Consider the following 16,204-nt stretch of genomic DNA (forward strand, 5'->3'; position numbering starts at 1 on the left):
CTCCGACAGTGCGGCGCTCCCTCAGTACTGCCCCTCCGACAGTGCGGCACTCCCTCAGTACTGCCCCTCCGACAGTGCGGCGCTCCCTCAGTACTGCCCCTCCGACAGTGCAGCGCTCCCTCAGTACTGCCCGTCCGACAGTGCGGCGCTCCCTCAGTACTGCCCCTCCGACAGTGCGGCGCTCCCTCAGTACTGCCCCTCCGACAGTGCGGCGCTCCCTCAGTACTGCCCCTCCGACAGTGCGGCGCTCCCTCAGTACTGCCCCTCCGACAGTGCGGCGCTCCCTCAGTACTGCCCCTCCGACAGTGCGGCGCTCCCTCAGTACTGCCCCTCCGACAGTGCGGCACTCCCTCAGTACTGACCCTCCGACAGTGCGGCGCTCCCTCAGTACTGCACTGGGAGAGCCAGCCTGGATTATGTGCTTAAATCTGTGGAATGGGGCTTAATCCCACAACCTTCTGACTCAGGTAGTGTACGGAGGGTGTGCGGCTGAGTCAAATCCCACAAGTACAGACTAATTCAGCCAATCCCAAGACGGAGATGAATGTGGGGATTGGGATGTTGCGAAGATCAGGAACACAGATGTGAACTGGAAATTTGATTTCTCTACGGGAATGGACCCGTGGAATGGAGCTCTGGATGGGGCAGTGTGGCCATAACTTCCTTTTTTAAAACTCTTTTCCTCTCCTTCACTAAGAGTCCCGCTCTTTTCCTCCCCTTTCCATAAAAGGCCGTGCTGCAAAATATTGAAAGCTTTATAAAAATTGGGGATTTGTTCATTGTGTTTTTTAGAACAGGAAGTGAAGGATTACGGGATATGACCAGGACATTAATTAACGTGAGTTTTTACAGGAGTGGTGATGGGGCGAGAGGCAAGGTTTCGACCTGTGGGAAGTGCTACATGACGGGGAATCTTGGCACTGGGTTGAGGAACTGGTGATACTCCCACTAACAGTAGCTTGATGGCTGTGTGCAAATTGTTACTGACGAGACCCCTGTTAGTGTAAAGGCTGAGTGTACTCGGAGTGTCACTCGGGGCCTGTGCAGACCCACGGCCGACCGGTGAACTGCGGGCTTCACCACTGCGGTGACAATCAGCAGCTCTCTGCTCAGCATCGTTCCGCGTCTTCAAGGGCGATCTGCCTCCATTTTCTCAAGTGGCCTTTGGTTCCGATTCTTCCACAATCTCTGTTAGCTGTTCGAGGGAAACAGAGACAATATTGTTTCATTCAGCTTCCTGTCACTTTCTGCTACCCTTCTAGTTGAGTAGATTGGGCCTGTGTTCTCTGTGGTTTAGAAGTGTGAGTGGTGATCTCACTGAAACGTATAGAATTATGACACGGTTCTTTCCTCTGGCTAGAGAGTCGAGAATTAGTCTCAGCATAAGCGATCGGCCATTTAGGATGGAGATAAGGAGAAATTATGAATCTTTGGAATTCTCCACGCCACAGGGCTGTGGATACTGAGTCAATGAGTATATTCAAGACTGAGGTCGATAGATTCTTGGGCACTGAGGGAATTGAGGGATATGAGGATCGGGCGGGAAAATGGAGTTGAGGTGAATGATCAGCCATGATCTTATGGAATGGTGGAGCAGGCTCGAGGGGCCGAATGGCCGACTCCTGTTTCTTATGTACCCAGTAACAAATAGAATCTACATTTCAGGTGGTAATTTGGCCCTTAACATGTATACTAGCTGCCACAGTCTGAGACACTGATATTTCACCTCTGGGATCGGGATGTGAAGAAGAAAATCTCTTATCTAACCCATTTAATATCTGGCTACAATTGTATAACAATTGAAAAAATGTTAACTTATTTGCCTGGCATTCATCTTTCATAAATCCATCCAACTTAGTTATCTCCGAGAACATTAGCACTTGCTGTTTAAAGAGGGAGTCTCACTTTCAGTATCTTTTTCAAAGAGAGAGTCTCGCCATCACGGGAACACAGGAACAGGAGGAGGCCATCTAGCCCCTCGAGCCTGCTCCGCCATTCAACAAGATCATGGCCGTGGCCTCAGCTCCACTTACCCGCCCGCTCCCCGTAACCCTTAATTCCCTTATTGGTTAAAAATCCATCTATCTGTGACTTGAATACATTCAATGAGCTAGCCTCAACTGCTTCCTTGGGCAGAGAATTCCACAGATTCACAACCCTCTGGGAGAAGAAATTCCTTCTCAACTCGGTTTTAAATTGGCTCCCCCGTATTTTGAGGCTGTGCCCCCTAGTTCTAGTCTCCCCGACCAGTGGAAACAACCTCTCTGCCTCCATCTTGTCTATCCCTTTCATTATTTTAAATGTTTCTATAAGATCACCCCTCATCCTTCTGAACTCCAGCGAGTAAAGACCCAGTCTACTCAATCTATCATCATAAGGTAACCCCCTCATCTCCGGAATCAGCCTAGTGAATCGTCTCTGTATCCCCTCCAGAGCCAGTATATCCTTCCTTAAGTAAGGTGACCAAAACTGCACGCAGTACTCCAGGTGCGACCTCACCAATACCCTATACAGTTACAGCAGGACCTCCCTGCTTTTGTACTCCATCCCTCTCGCAATGAAGGCCAACATTCCATTCGCCTTCCTGATTACCTGCTGCACCTGCAAACTAACTTTTTGGGATTCATGCACAAGGACCCCCAGGTCCCTCTGCACCGCAGCATATTGTAATTTCTCCCCATTCAAATAATATTCCCTTTTACTGTTTTTTTTCCCCCAAGGTGGATGACCTCACATTTTCCGACATTGTATTCCATCTGCCAAACCTTAGCCCATTCGCTTAACCTATCTTAATCTCTTTGCAGCCTCTCTGTGTCCTCTACACAACCCGCTTTCCCACTAATCTTTGTGTCATCTGCAAATTTTGTTACACTGCACTCTGTCCCCTCTTCCAGGTCATCTATGTATATTGTAAACAGTTGTGGTCCCAGCACCGATCCCTGTGGCACACCACTAACCACCGATTTCCATCCCGAAAAGGACCCATTTATCCCAACTCTCTGCTTTCTGTTTGCCAGCCAATTCTCTATCCATGCTAATACATTTCCTCTGACTCCGCGTACCTCTATCTTCTGCAGTAACCTTTTGTGTGGCACCTTATCGAATGCCTTTTGAAAATCTAAATACACCACATCCATCGGTACACCTCTATCCACCATGCTCATTATATCCTCAAAGAATTCCAGTAAATTAGTTAAACATGATTTCCCCTTCATGAATCCATGTTGCGTCTGCTTGATTGCACTATTCCTATCTAGATGTCCTGCTATTTCTTCCTTCATGATAGTTTCAAGCATTTTCCCCACTACAGATGTTAAACTAACCGGCCTATAGTTACCTGCCTTTTGTCTACCCCCTTTTTTAAACAGAGGCGTTACATTAGCTGCTTTCCAATCCGCTGGTACCTCCCCAGAGTCCAGAGAATTTTGGTGGATTATAACGAATGCATCTGTTATAACTTCCGTCATCTCTTTTAATACCCTGGGATGCATTTCATCAGGACCAGGGGACTTGACTACCTTGAGTCCCATTAGCCTGTCCAGCACTACCCCCCTAGTGATAGTGATTGTATCAAGGTCATCCCTTCCCACATTCCTGTGACCAGCAATTTTTGGCATGGTTTTTGTGTCTTCCACAGTGAAGACCGAAACAAAATAATTGTTTAAGGTCTCAGCCATTTCCACATTTCCCGTTATTAAATCCCCCTTCTCATCTTCTAAGGGACCAACATTTACTTTAGTCACTCTTTTCCATTTTATATATCTGTAAAAGCTTTTACTATCCGTTTTTATGTTTTGCGCAAGGTTACCTTCGTAATCTATCTTTCCTTTCTTTATTGCTTTTAGTCATTCTTTGCTATCGTTTAAAATGTTCCCAATCTTCTATTTTCCCACTAACCTTGGCCACCTTATACGCATTGGTTTTTAATTTGATACTCTCCTTTATTTCCTTGATTATCCACGGCTGGTTATCCCTTCTCTTACCGCCCTTCTTTTTCACTGGAATATATTTTTGTTGAGCATTATGAAAGAGCTCCTTAAAAGTCTTCCACTGTTCCTCAATTGTGCCACTGTTTAGTCTGTGTTTCCAGTCTACTTTAGCCAACTCTGCCCTCATCCCACTGTAGTCCCCTTTGTTTAAGCATAGTACGCTCGTTTGAGACACTACTTCCTCATCCTCAATCTGTATTACAAATTCAACCATACTGTGATCACTCATTCCGAGAGGATCTTTTACGAGGAGATCGTTTATTATTCCTGTCTCATTACACAGGACCAGATCTAAGATAGCTTGCTCCCTTGTAGGTTCTGTAACATACTGTTCTAAGAAACAATCCCGTATGCATTCTATAAATTCCTCCTCCAGGCTACCCTGTGCGATTTGATTTGACCAATCGATATGTAGGTTAACAAATGTCTACCAATCTCTGATTTAAAATTAACTATTGATCGAGCATCACTTGCCATTTGTGGAAGAGAGTTCCAAACCTCTCCCGCCCTGTGTGTGTCGAAGTGTTTCCTAATTTCACTCCTGAAAGGTCTGGCTCTAATGTTTAGACTGTGCCCCGAGCCCCAGACTCCCCAACCAGCAGGAATAGTCTCTCTCTGTCAACCCTCTCTGTTCCCCTTCATATCCTGAAAACTCCGATCAGATCACCCCTTAACCTTCTAAATTCCAGGGAATACAACCCCATTTTGTGTAACCTCTCCTCGTAACTTAACCCTTGGAGTGCGGGTATCGTTCTTCTGAAGGTCCACCATTTCTGATGTCTTTAAGATAATGAAAGGGTTCGAGAGGAAAGATGTTTCCACACTAGGGAAGAGAAAAAAAGCGCTTTACAGTAAATGGAGGGAGAGAGAAAACAGGGAATTATAGACCGGTCAGCCTGACATCGGTAGTGGGTAAAATGATGGAATCAATTATTAAGGATGTCATAGCAGTGCATTTGGAAAGAGGTGACATGATAGGTCCAAGTCAGCATGGATTTGTGAAAGGGAAATCATGCTTGACAAATCTTCTGGAATTTTTTGAGGATGTTTTCAGTAGAAGGGAGAACCAGTTGATGTGGTATATTTGGACTTTCAGAAGGTTTTCGACAAGGTCCCACACAAGAGATTAATGTGCAAAGTTAAAGCACATGGGATTGGGGGTAGTGTGCTGACGTGGATTGAGAACTGGTTGGCAGACAGGAAGCAAAGAGTAGGAGTAAATGGGTACTTTTCAGAATGGCAGGCAGTGACTAGTGGGGTACCGCTAGGTTCTGTGCTGGGGCCCCAGCTGTTTACACTGTACATTAATGATTTAGACGAGGGGATTAAATGTAGTATCTCCAAATTTGCGGATGACACTAAGTTGGGTGGCAGTGTGAGCTGCGAGGAGGATGCTATGAGGCTGCAGAGTGACTTGGATAGGTTAGGTGAGTGGGCAAATGCATGGCAGATGAAGTATAATGTGGATAAATGTGAGGTTATCCACTTTGGTGGTAAAAACAGAGAGACAGACTATTATCTGAATGGTGACAGATTAGGAAAAGGGGAGGTGCAACGAGACCTGGGTGTCATGGTACATCAGTCATTGAAGGTTGGCATGCAGGTACAGCAGGCGGTTAAGAAAGCAAATGGCATGTTGGCCTTCATAGCGAGGGGATTTGAGTACAGGGGCAGGGAGGTGTTGCTACAGTTGTACAGGGCCTTGGCAAGGTTAGCATTTATTGGCCTTCCCTAATTGCTCGAGAAGGTGGTGGTGAGCTGCCTCATCCGAAAGACTGTACATCCAACAGTGCAGCAACAACAACGTGTATTTATATAGCGCCTTTGACATAGTGAAATGTCCCAAGGTGCTTCACAGGAGCGTTATGAGATAAAAAATTTGATACCGAGTCGCATAAGGAGAAATTAGCGCAGATGACCAAAAGCTTGGTCAAAGAGGAAGGTTTTAAGGAGCGTGTTGAAGGAGGAAAGAGAGGTAGAGAGGCGAACAGGTTTAGGGAGGGAGTTCCAGAGCTTGGGGCCCAGGCAGCTGAAGGCACGGCCACCGATGGTTCAGCGATTATAATCAAGAGGGCAGAATTCGAGGAACGCTGAGATCTCGGGGGGGGGGGGGGTGTGGCGGTTGTGGGGCTGGAGGAGATTACAGAGATAGGGAGGGGCGAGGGCCATGGAGGGAATTGTAAACAAGGATGAGAATTTTGAAATCAAGGTGTTGCTTAACCGATAGCCAATGTAGGTCAGTGAGCATAGGGGGCGATAGATGAGCGGGATTTGCTGCGAGTTAGGACACAGGGCAGTGGGCGCACGGGGTGATGGATGAGCGGGACTTGCTGCGAGTTAGAGCAGGGGGCAGTGGGCACACGGGGTGATGGGTGAGCGGGACTTGCTGCCAGTTAGGGCACGGGGCAGCCGAGTTTTGGATCATGTCTCGTTTACGAAGGATAGAATGTGTGTGTTGGAGTCGTCAAGTCTAGAGGTAACAAAGGCATGGATGAGGGCTTCACTATAATATAAGATAGTCGCTAATTAATCCAACAGGGAATTCAGGAGAAACTTCTTTACCCAGAGAGGGGTGAGAATGTGGAACTTGCTGCCACAGGGAGGGGTTGAGGTGAATAGTATCGATGCATTTAAGGGGAAGCTGGATAAACACATGAGGGAGAAGGGAATAGAAGGATATGGTGATGGGGTGAGATGGAGAGGGGTGGGAGGGGGCTGGTGTGGAGCATAGACCTGGCACGGAGCGGTGGGCCCACTGGGCGGTTTCTGGGCTGTAGACTTGATGTAAGATGTACCTCACCTCACCATGGAGAGCAGGAATTGACCATGTTGGATGTGAAGCAGAATCTGACTTCAGCATGGCATATTGATACACCGCCTGTGCAAAACACCAAACCCTGCCACGGAACGGAGCAGACCCACAACCACTTACCAGCAAGAGCAGTGTGGGGCCAGCGTCTCTCATCAGTTCCTGTCGTGCTGAGCTCTGCCGTTGTTTAAAACAACATCCAAATCCTCATAAATAGCCCTGCAATCAGAAGAGGAATCCAGCAAATCAACCAAAATACAGATCCCCGGGAGTGAGTTACAGGCTGGGGTATAATCGAGGGGTTCGGGGGTTTATTTATAGAATAACAGATACCCGGGAGTGAGTTACAGGCTGGAATCTAATCGAGGGGTTCGGGGGTTTATATATAGAATAACAGATACCCGGGAGTGAGTTACAGGCTGGGGTACAATCGAGGGGTTCGGGGGTTTATTTATAGAATAACAGATACCCGGGAGTGAGTTACAGGCTGGAATCTAATCGAGGGGTTCGGGGGTTTATATATAGAATAACAGATACCCGGGAGTGAGTTACAGGCTGGAATCTAATCGAGGGGTTCGGGGGTTTATATATAGAATAACAGATACCCGGGAGTGAGTTACAGGCTGGAATCTAATCGAGGGGTTCGGGGGTTTATATATAGAATAACAGATACCCGGGAGTGAGTTACAGGCTGGGGTACAATCGAGGGGTCTGGGAGTTTAAACTCTGGAGTAATACACGACCCGGTGAGCTTGTTGCCTGTTGCACATCAGGGGAATTCCAGCTCTTGGGTGAATCAGACATTGGCATCGTGCATTTCCAAACAGGCCACCATCACCACCACCTGGCCCCTCGCCTGGCCTCCTCATCGGTTGAGCTGCTGTTGTTGGCAGCTCATTCTCTGAGTCATTTGCCGATTACTCCGTGTTCCTTCAAGCTCTCTCTCACTTTGTTCTCCATATCACCGATGGTGTCAGCCGTGACTCAGTGGGTAGTGACTCTCACCTCTGAGTCAGAGGGCTCAAGTACTACTCCCCACAAGCGAGGCTGACACTCCCAGTGCAGCGCTGTCGGGGGGGGGTGGGGGGGGCAGCGCTGTCCGGGGGGAGGGGCAGCGCTGTCGGGGGAGGGGCAGCGCTGTCGGGGGGAGGGGCAGCGCTGTCGGGGGGAGGGGCAGCGCTGTCGGGGGGAGGGGCAGCGCTGTCGGGGGGAGGGGCAGCGCTGTCGGGGGGGGGGCAGCGCTGTCGGGGGGGGGGGCAGCGCTGTCGGGGGGGGGCAGCGCTGTCGGGAGGGGGGGGCAGCGCTGTCAGGGGGGAGGGCCAGCGCCGTCGGGGGGAGGGGCAGCGCCGTCGGGAGGGGAGGCAGCGCTGTCGGGGGGAGGGGCAGCGCCGTCGGGGGGAGGGGCAGCGCCGTCGGGAGGGGAGGCAGCGCTGTCGGGGGGAGGGGCAGCGCTGTCGGGGGGGAGGGGGGGCCAGCGCTGTCGGAGGGAGGGGCAGCGCTGTCGGGGGGGAGGGGGGGCCAGCGCCGTCGGGGGGAGGGGCAGCGCCGTCGGGAGGGGAGGCAGCGCTGTCGGGGGGAGGGGCAGCGCTGTCGGGGGGGAGGGGGGGCCAGCGCTGTCGGAGGGAGGGGCAGCGCTGTCGGGGGGAGGGGCAGCGCTGTCGGGGGGAGGGGGCAGCGATGTCGGGGGGAGGGGCAGCGCAGCGCTGTCGGGGGGAGGGGCAGCGCTGTCAGGGGGGAGGGGCAGCGCTGTCAGGGTGGAGGGGCAGCGCTGTCGGGGGGAGGGGCAGCGCTGTCGGGGGGAGGGGCAGCGCTGTCGGGGGGAGGGGCAGCGCTGTCGGGGGGAGGGGGGGCAGCGCTGTCGGGGGGAGGGGGGGCAGCGCTGTCGGGGGGAGGGGCAGCGCTGTCGGGGGGAGGGGCAGCGCTGTCGGGGGGAGGGGCAGCGCTGTCGGGGGGAGGGGCAGCGCTGTCGGGGGGAGGGGCAGCGATGTCAGGGGGGAGGGGCAGCGCTGTCAGGGGGGAGGGGCAGCGCTGTCAGGGGGGAGGGGCAGCGCTGTCGGGGGGAGGGGCAGCGCTGTCGGGGGGAGGGGCAGCGCTGTCGGGGGGAGGGGCAGCGCTGTCGGGGGGAGGGGCAGCGCTGTCGGGGGGAGGGGCAGCGCTGTCGGGGGGAGGGGCAGCGCTGTCGGGGGGAGGGGCAGCGCTGTCGGGGGGAGGGGCAGCGCTGTCGGAGGTGCCACTCTGTGAATGAGGGAGCCACTGATGTTCCCGTGAAGCGGTGCGGCTGTGCACTGGTGTTTAAGCAGAAAAGCCACGCTTGTGCAGGAATGTGAATGGGCCGCACTGGGCCCAGGGGGTGCTGGGAGTGTTGGCGTGCAGTCTTCCACACTAACTCATTCTCACCCAGGCTCTCAAAACGCATTTCCCTCAGCTTACCCTCCCTCCTTGAATGGGAGAAAATGGGCTGTGGGGAAAGGGCAGTGGGTGGGGCCGGGAACTGATCGGATCGGAAAGCTCCAGCGCAGGCTCGATGGGCTGAATGGCCTCGTTGTGTGCAGCATCACTATGAATCGACAGGATTTAAACCCGAGTAACCAGTACTGGAACAGGCTCCTGGGGTGTGGCACAGACTGAAACCTAATGCAGCGATTTGGACCGCACTGTATAAACACTCGTGTGATGGATGTGGCTCTGGAACCCAGGATCAAACTCCGTGTTTGCACTCTCCTTCATATTTTCATTCATCTTCTATTTGTGTTGCGACAGTCCACGTGTCGCGGGTTGGTATTCTCGCTCAATGATCGATACCTGCAGCAGCTAGTCACGTTTCTCAGGATACGTCCCGATAACAACCCATTATTCTCTGGCAATGAATGTGATGTAGTTGAGGTCCATCCCTTTCTCCATGGTAATCATCTCCCTTGACTCCATTAACCTGCAGGGCACTGCATCCTGGCTCGCATTTGCATAATTTATTCAGGACAATTTCCCACAATTTTTATAATCGTTTCCAGACATCGAATTGCACAGAATGTAGAGTGCAGACACAGGCCATTCACCCCCAACGGGTCCGAGCCGGTGTTTGTGTCCCATCCCTCCTTATCTCACCCCAGTACAGACAGCTGCCTTTGTGACTCACTGGCCCTGTGACCGGTTCCCGAACCAGCAGAGCACGAGGCCTCTGTTACTGGTTAACGGACACTCTTATTTCTGTCTGTGTGATGACTGGCCCATTAATCTGGAGAGCTCAGTACTTCGAGTGCCTTACAGCTACAGACAATAATATTGTCGTTTCGTTGCTAAGTGTTAACATTCAACTGTGGACCTCCTCTGAGGCAATTGTTGTGCCAATTCTTGTTTGGTGACATCGAATCATTAAAATTTACAGCACGGAAGGAGGCCAGTCGGCCCATCGTGTCCGCGCCGGCCGACAAAGAGCTACCCAGCCTAATCCCACTTTCCAGCTCTCGGTCCGTAGCCCTGCAGGTTACGGCACTTCAAGCACATCCAAGTACTGTTTAAATGTGGTGAGGGTTTCTGCCTCTACCACCCTTTCAGGCCGTGAGTTCCACCCCAGACCCCCACCACCCGCTGGGTGAAGAAAGTTCCCCTCAAATCCCCTTTAAACCTCCCCCCAATGACTTTAAATCTATGCCCCCTGGTTGTTGACCCCTCTGCCAAGGGAAACAGGTCCTTCCTATCCGCTATCTAGGCCCCTCATAATTTTGTACACCTCAATAAGGTCTCCCCTCAGCCTCCTCTGTTCCAAAGAAAACAAACCCAGCCTATCCAATCTTTCCTCATCGCTAAAATTCTCCAGTCTAGGGAACACCCTCGTAAATCTCCTCTGTACCCTCTCCAGTGCAATCATATCTTTCCTGTAATGCGGTGACCAGAACTGTACGCAGTACTCCAGCTGTGGCCTAACTAGTGTTTTATACAGTTCAAGCATAACCTTCCTGCTCTTGTATTCTACACCTCGGCCAATAAAGGCAAGCATTCCGTATGCCTTCTTAACCACCTGGCCTGCTACCTTCAGGGATCTGTGGACCTGCACTCCAAGGTCCTTTGTTCCTCTACACTTATCAGTGTCCTACCATTTAATGTGTATTCCCTTACCTTGTTAGAGCCCCCCAGATGCATTACCTCACACTTCTTCGAATTGAATTCCATTGAGCAACTCACGTATCACCCATTTTGGTCCAATCAAAATCGACCCGAGGTTGATGGGGGTACAGCGGCCACTATCTCGAACCTGCACTGTCGGAGGTGTCGTTAAACAAGGCCCTGAAAAGTTGTCAGATTGTTGGGAAAACTGATCGTATTCACTAATGTCCTTTTAGGGAAGGGAGCCGGCTGTCCTTATCCTGTCCAGACCCACACCAAATGTGCTCGATTCTTAACTGCGCTCAGTAGCGGGCTGAGCGAGCCACTCCGTTGGATCAAATTGCTACCAGCGGTTCAAGATGACCCGGCATCACCGTCTCGGGGCCACGATGGGTTGGACAATAAATTCTGGCCTTGCCAACGACGCCCACAGCCAGAGAATGAACATATTTGAAAGACTCAGTGGCCCCCACTGCCCCGCTAACCCAGGAGGGACTGATTGGAGACTTACTCTGTGTTGTAGGTCATGTTGCTGAGAGGGTCGAACTCCAAGCTGATCAGCTCAGCCCCGGCAATCTCCGGAGGGTTTGTGCCTGGAACAAGAAGCAGCGGCTTATTCCTGAACAGAATGCATTGACCATTGGGGGGTGGGGGGGGAGCAGTAACGTGACGTGACCGTGCGGGGGAGCTGAAGCTACGTTCAGTCCCAGAACAATATCGCCCGGAGAACAGAGCGGGTGGCACAGGGAGGTGGGCGGGCGAGGGAGGGGAGGGGCGGGAAGCGGGGGGGGAGGGGCGAAGGGGAGGTGGGGGGTGGGGTGATGGGGAGGTGGGGGGAGGGGCGGATGGGAGGTGGGGGGGGGAGGTGGGGAGAGGTGGGGGGAGCGGAGGTGGGCGGAGCGGAGGTGGGAGCGAGTGGCGGATGGGAGGTGGGGGGAGGGGGGGTGGGGGAGGGGCGGAGGGGAGGTGGGGGGAGGGGCGGAGGGGAGGTGGGGGGAGGGGCGGAGGGGAGGTGGGGCTGAGGGGAGGTGGGGGGATGGGAGGTGGGGGGAGGGGCGAAGGGGAGATAGGGGCGAAGGGGAGGGGGGAGGGGCGAAGGGGAGGTGGGGGGAGGGGCGGGAGGGGCGAAGGGGAGGTGGGGGAGGGGCGAAGGGGAGGTGGGGGCAGGGGCAAAGGAGAGGTGGGGGATGGGGCGAAGGAGAGGTGGGGGATGGGGCGAAGGAGAGGTGGGGGGAGGGGTGAAGGAGAGGTGGTGGGAGGGGCGAAGGAGAGGTGGGGGGGAGAGGCGAAGGGGAGGTGGGGGGAGAGGCGAAGGGGAGGTGGAGGGAGGGGAGAAGGTGAGGTGGGGGGAGGGGAGAAGGTGAGGTGGGGGGAGGGGAGAAGAAGAGGTGGGGGGAGGGGAGAAGGGGAGGTGGGGGGAGGGGTGAAGGGGAGGTGGGGGGAGGGGAGAAGGGGAGGTGGGGGGAGGGGCGAAGGGGAGGTGGGGGGAGGGGAGAAGGTGAGGTGGGGGGAGGGGAGAAGGAGAGGTGGGGGGAGGGGAGAAGGGGAGGTGGGGGGAGGGGCGAAGGGGAGGTGGGGGGAGGGGAGAAGGGGAGGTGGGGGGAGGGGCGAAGGGGAGGTGGGGGGAGGGGCGGGGCAGGACGACTGCAGCAGCGCACGTCATCCTGGTCCGGTTGCTAATTCTGGTTAGACGATGGAATGTATGGAACGGTGAGGATGCTCACAGGTTTGTAGAGCTGTCGAGTTGTGAGTGGCTTAGCCCCCGATGGGTTGAGCCGTGCCCCGATGGTTTGCCTCGATGGGTTGTGCCGTGCCCCCGATGGTTTGCCCCGATGGGTTGAGCCGTGCCCTCGATGGGTTGCCCCGATGGGTTGAGCCGTGCCCCGATGGTTTGCCCCGATGGGTTGAGCCGTGCCCTCGATGGGTTGCCCCGATGCGTTGAGCCGTGCCCCGATGGTTTGCCCCGATGGGTTGAGCCGTGCCCCAATGGTTTGCCCCGATGGTTTGCCCCGATGCGTTGAGCCGTGCCCCGATGGTTTGCCCCGATGGGTTGAGCCGTGCCCCGATGGTTTGCCCCGATGGGTTGAGCCGTGCCCCGATGGTTTGCCCCGATGCGTTGAGCCGTGCCCCGATGGTTTGCCCCGATGGGTTGAGCCGTGCCCCGATGGTTTGCCCCGATTGGTTGAGCCGTGCCCCGATGGTTTGCCCCGATGGGTTGAGCCGTGCCCCGATGGTTTGCCCCGATTGGTTGAGCCGTGCCCCGATCTGCGGCATGCTGGAATTGACCCCATCGCCAACCCTCCAGCATTGTCCCGGCGTCTCCAGGAAATATAGATTGATCCCGGGTACACTGCCGCGATCAGCCCAGGGAGAAGAGTCACAGGGATGGACTGGTAATGTGGAGTGTGATTGATAAGGACGGCAGGCTTCCTTCCCTAAAATCACCGACCACAGGATTCAGGGGAGATGTGCACCGACATAGCTTGGAGCCGCGGCAGCAACGGGGGTCCGCGACTTGTCGCAGGGTGGGATCAGGAAGCAGGATTCAAGGCATTGACGCCAGTGGTCGGCAGTTTTAGTTAGCAGTGAATCCACTCCGACAGCAGCCTGTGACTCTTCTCCCTGGGCTGATCGCGGCAGTGTCCCCGGGATTAATCTATATTTCCTGGAGACACCGGGACATTGCTGGAGGGTTCTCATCGAGTTTAACCTGCACCCTCCCCACACACATTGGAACCATCGCGGGCACGGCACAACCCATTGGTGCAAACCATCGGGGGCACGGCTCAACCCATCGGGGCCACGGCTCAACCCATCGGGGCAAACCATCGGGGGCACGGCACAACCCATGGGGGCAAACCATTGAGGGCACGGCACAACCCATGGGGGCAAACCATCAGGGGCACGGCTCAACCCATGGGGGCAAACCATTGAGGGCACGGCACAACCCATGGGGGCAAACCATCAGGGGCACGGCTCAACCCATGGGGGCAAACCATTGAGGGCACGGCACAACCCATGGGGGCAAACCATCAGGGGCACGGCTCAACCCATGGGGGAAAACCATCAGGGGCACGGCTCAACCCATCGGGGCAAACCATCGAGGGCACGGCACAACCCATGGGGGGGCACGGCACAAATCACTGGGACACGGTGCAGCAAATGTACCAGTTCCCCCACTGGTGCAGGATGAGCACTGTGATGGTCCCCACACCAGCAAAGTCCAGGCTCAATCCCCGGCCTGTGCTCACTGAGCTGGCCTCCCCCAGACTGACAATGGAGGCGTAGTACCTCGGTTTCGGAGGGTGGGAAATCAGAAGAGGAAATATATCCACACCCTTGCTCCTTTCTCCGGGAGTGAGCCGGGACAGTGGGTGTCAGCAGCTCATCCACCACAGGGGACATCACGGCCGGGACCATCCATCCTCACCAACACACACACCTTCCAACGCCAACCCTCGTCCAGGTATACCGAGGGCAACTGTGTGTCACCCCTCGTCCAGGGATACTGAGGCCAACTGTGTGTCACCCCTCGTCCAGGGATACTGAGGCCAACTGTGTCACCCCTATCCTGGCTGTGATCACCCGAGAGATGGGGAGTGGGGGAAGAGAGCGAGGGGAGTGAGAGGGAGAGAGGGCGAGAGGGCGAGAGAGAGAGAGAGAGAGGGCGAGAGAGAGAGGGCGAGAGAGAGAGAGAGGGCGAGAGAGAGAGAGAGAGGGCGAGAGAGAGAGAGAGGGCGAGAGAGAGAGAGAGGGCGAGAGAGAGAGAGAGAGAGAGAGGGCGAGAGAGAGAGAGAGGGCGAGAGAGAGAGAGAGAGAGGGCGAGAGAGAGAGAGAGAGAGAGAGGGCGAGAGAGAGGGCGAGAGAGAGAGAGAGAGGGCGAGAGAGAGAGAGAGAGAGGGCGGGAGAGAGAGAGAGGGCGAGAGAGAGAGGGCGAGAGAGAGAGGGCGAGAGAGAGAGAGAGGGCGAGAGAGAGAGAGAGGGCGAGAGAGAGAGAGAGAGAGAGAGAGGGCGAGAGAGAGAGGGCGAGAGAGAGAGGGCGAGAGAGAGAGAGAGGGCGAGAGAGAGAGAGAGGGCGAGAGAGAGAGAGAGGGCGAGAGAGAGAGAGAGGGCGGGAGAGAGAGAGAGGGCGGGAGAGAGAGAGAGGGCGAGAGAGAGAGGGCGAGAGAGAGAGAGAGGGCGAGAGAGAGAGAGAGAGGGCGAGAGAGAGAGAGAGAGAGGGCGAGATAAAGAGAGAGAGGGCGAGATAAAGAGAGAGAGGGCGAGATAAAGAGAGAGAGGGCGAGATAAAGAGAGAGAGGGCGAGATAAAGAGAGAGAGGGCGAGATAAAGAGAGAGAGGGCGAGATAGAGAGAGAGGGCGAGATAGGCCTTCTGGCCTTACCTGTGTGCCGAGCGGTGTGAGCAGGGAGGGCGGATCCAGGCGGCAGACTGTAGGCGGGGGTCAGCGTCAGCACTGACTGTGGAGGGACCACCTAGAAGGAGGAGAAATTTAATAAAGATATTAACGCCGGTCAATCAGGGCCAAATAATAAACCCCCAATCTCCGATAATCATACAGCTCGGCACAACCCTTTGCTTTAAAGTTTCCTGTTGACTGCAGGAGTAAGCGGGGAGACAGCACAGGACAGTGGTGACAGCATCACTGCCTTCTCCCTCGGGCCCCAACTGTGGGGGCGGGGGCGAGGTGGGAGCGGGGGCAGCAGGGGGGGAGCGGGGGCAGCAGGGGGGGAGCGGGGGCAGCAGGGGGGCGGGGGGGAGCGGGGGCGGGAGCGGGGGGGGGGGAGCGGGGGCAGCAGGGGGGCGGGGGGGGGAGCGGGGGCGGGGGGGAGCGGGGGCAGAGGGGGAGCGGGGGAGCGGGGGCAGGGGGGGAGCGGGGGCAGCAGGGGCAGCAGGGCGGGAGCGGGGGCAGCAGGGGGGGAGCGGGGGCAGCAGGGGGGGAGCGGGGGCAGCAGGGGGGGAGCGGGGGCAGCAGGGGGGGAGCGGGGGCAGCAGGGGGGGAGCGGGGGCAGCAGGGGGGGAGCGGGGGCAGCAGGGGGGGAGCGGGGGCAGCAGGGGGGGAGCGGGGGCAGCAGGGGGGGAGCGGGGGCAGCAGGGGGGGAGCGGGGGCAGCAGGGGGGGAGCGGGGGCAGCAGGGGGGGAGCGGGGGCAGCAGGGGGGGAGCGGGGGCAGCAGGGGGGAGCGGGGGCAGCAGGGGGGGAGCGGCGGCGGGGGGGGAGCGGGGGCGGGGGGGGAGCGGGGGAAGGGGGGGAGCGGGGGAAGGGGGGAGCGGGGGCAGGGGGGGGAGCGGGGGCAGGGGGGGGAGC

At 55.9% G+C, this 16,204-nt stretch overlaps 1 protein-coding gene across 1 annotated transcript in view; it reads right to left on the minus strand.

Moving 5' to 3' along the window:
- Positions 1 to 271: 271 nt before the first annotated feature.
- LOC139226234 (TOM1-like protein 1) overlaps positions 272 to 16,204 on the minus strand; it is a 60,091-nt gene continuing 44,158 nt past the window's right edge. Inside the window, exons 13-16 of the mRNA XM_070856856.1 lie at positions 15,283 to 15,373; positions 11,411 to 11,492; positions 6,922 to 7,017; positions 272 to 1,195 (exon numbers count right to left, since the gene is read on the minus strand). Of these exons, the coding sequence (XP_070712957.1) occupies positions 6,954 to 7,017; positions 11,411 to 11,492; positions 15,283 to 15,373 (237 nt within the window). The 3' untranslated portion in view covers positions 272 to 1,195; positions 6,922 to 6,953. The remainder of the gene's footprint in view (positions 1,196 to 6,921; positions 7,018 to 11,410; positions 11,493 to 15,282; positions 15,374 to 16,204) is intronic.

This window comes from Pristiophorus japonicus, chromosome 16, assembly GCF_044704955.1.
Source record: "Pristiophorus japonicus isolate sPriJap1 chromosome 16, sPriJap1.hap1, whole genome shotgun sequence".
Classification (NCBI taxonomy): domain Eukaryota; kingdom Metazoa; phylum Chordata; class Chondrichthyes; family Pristiophoridae; genus Pristiophorus; species Pristiophorus japonicus.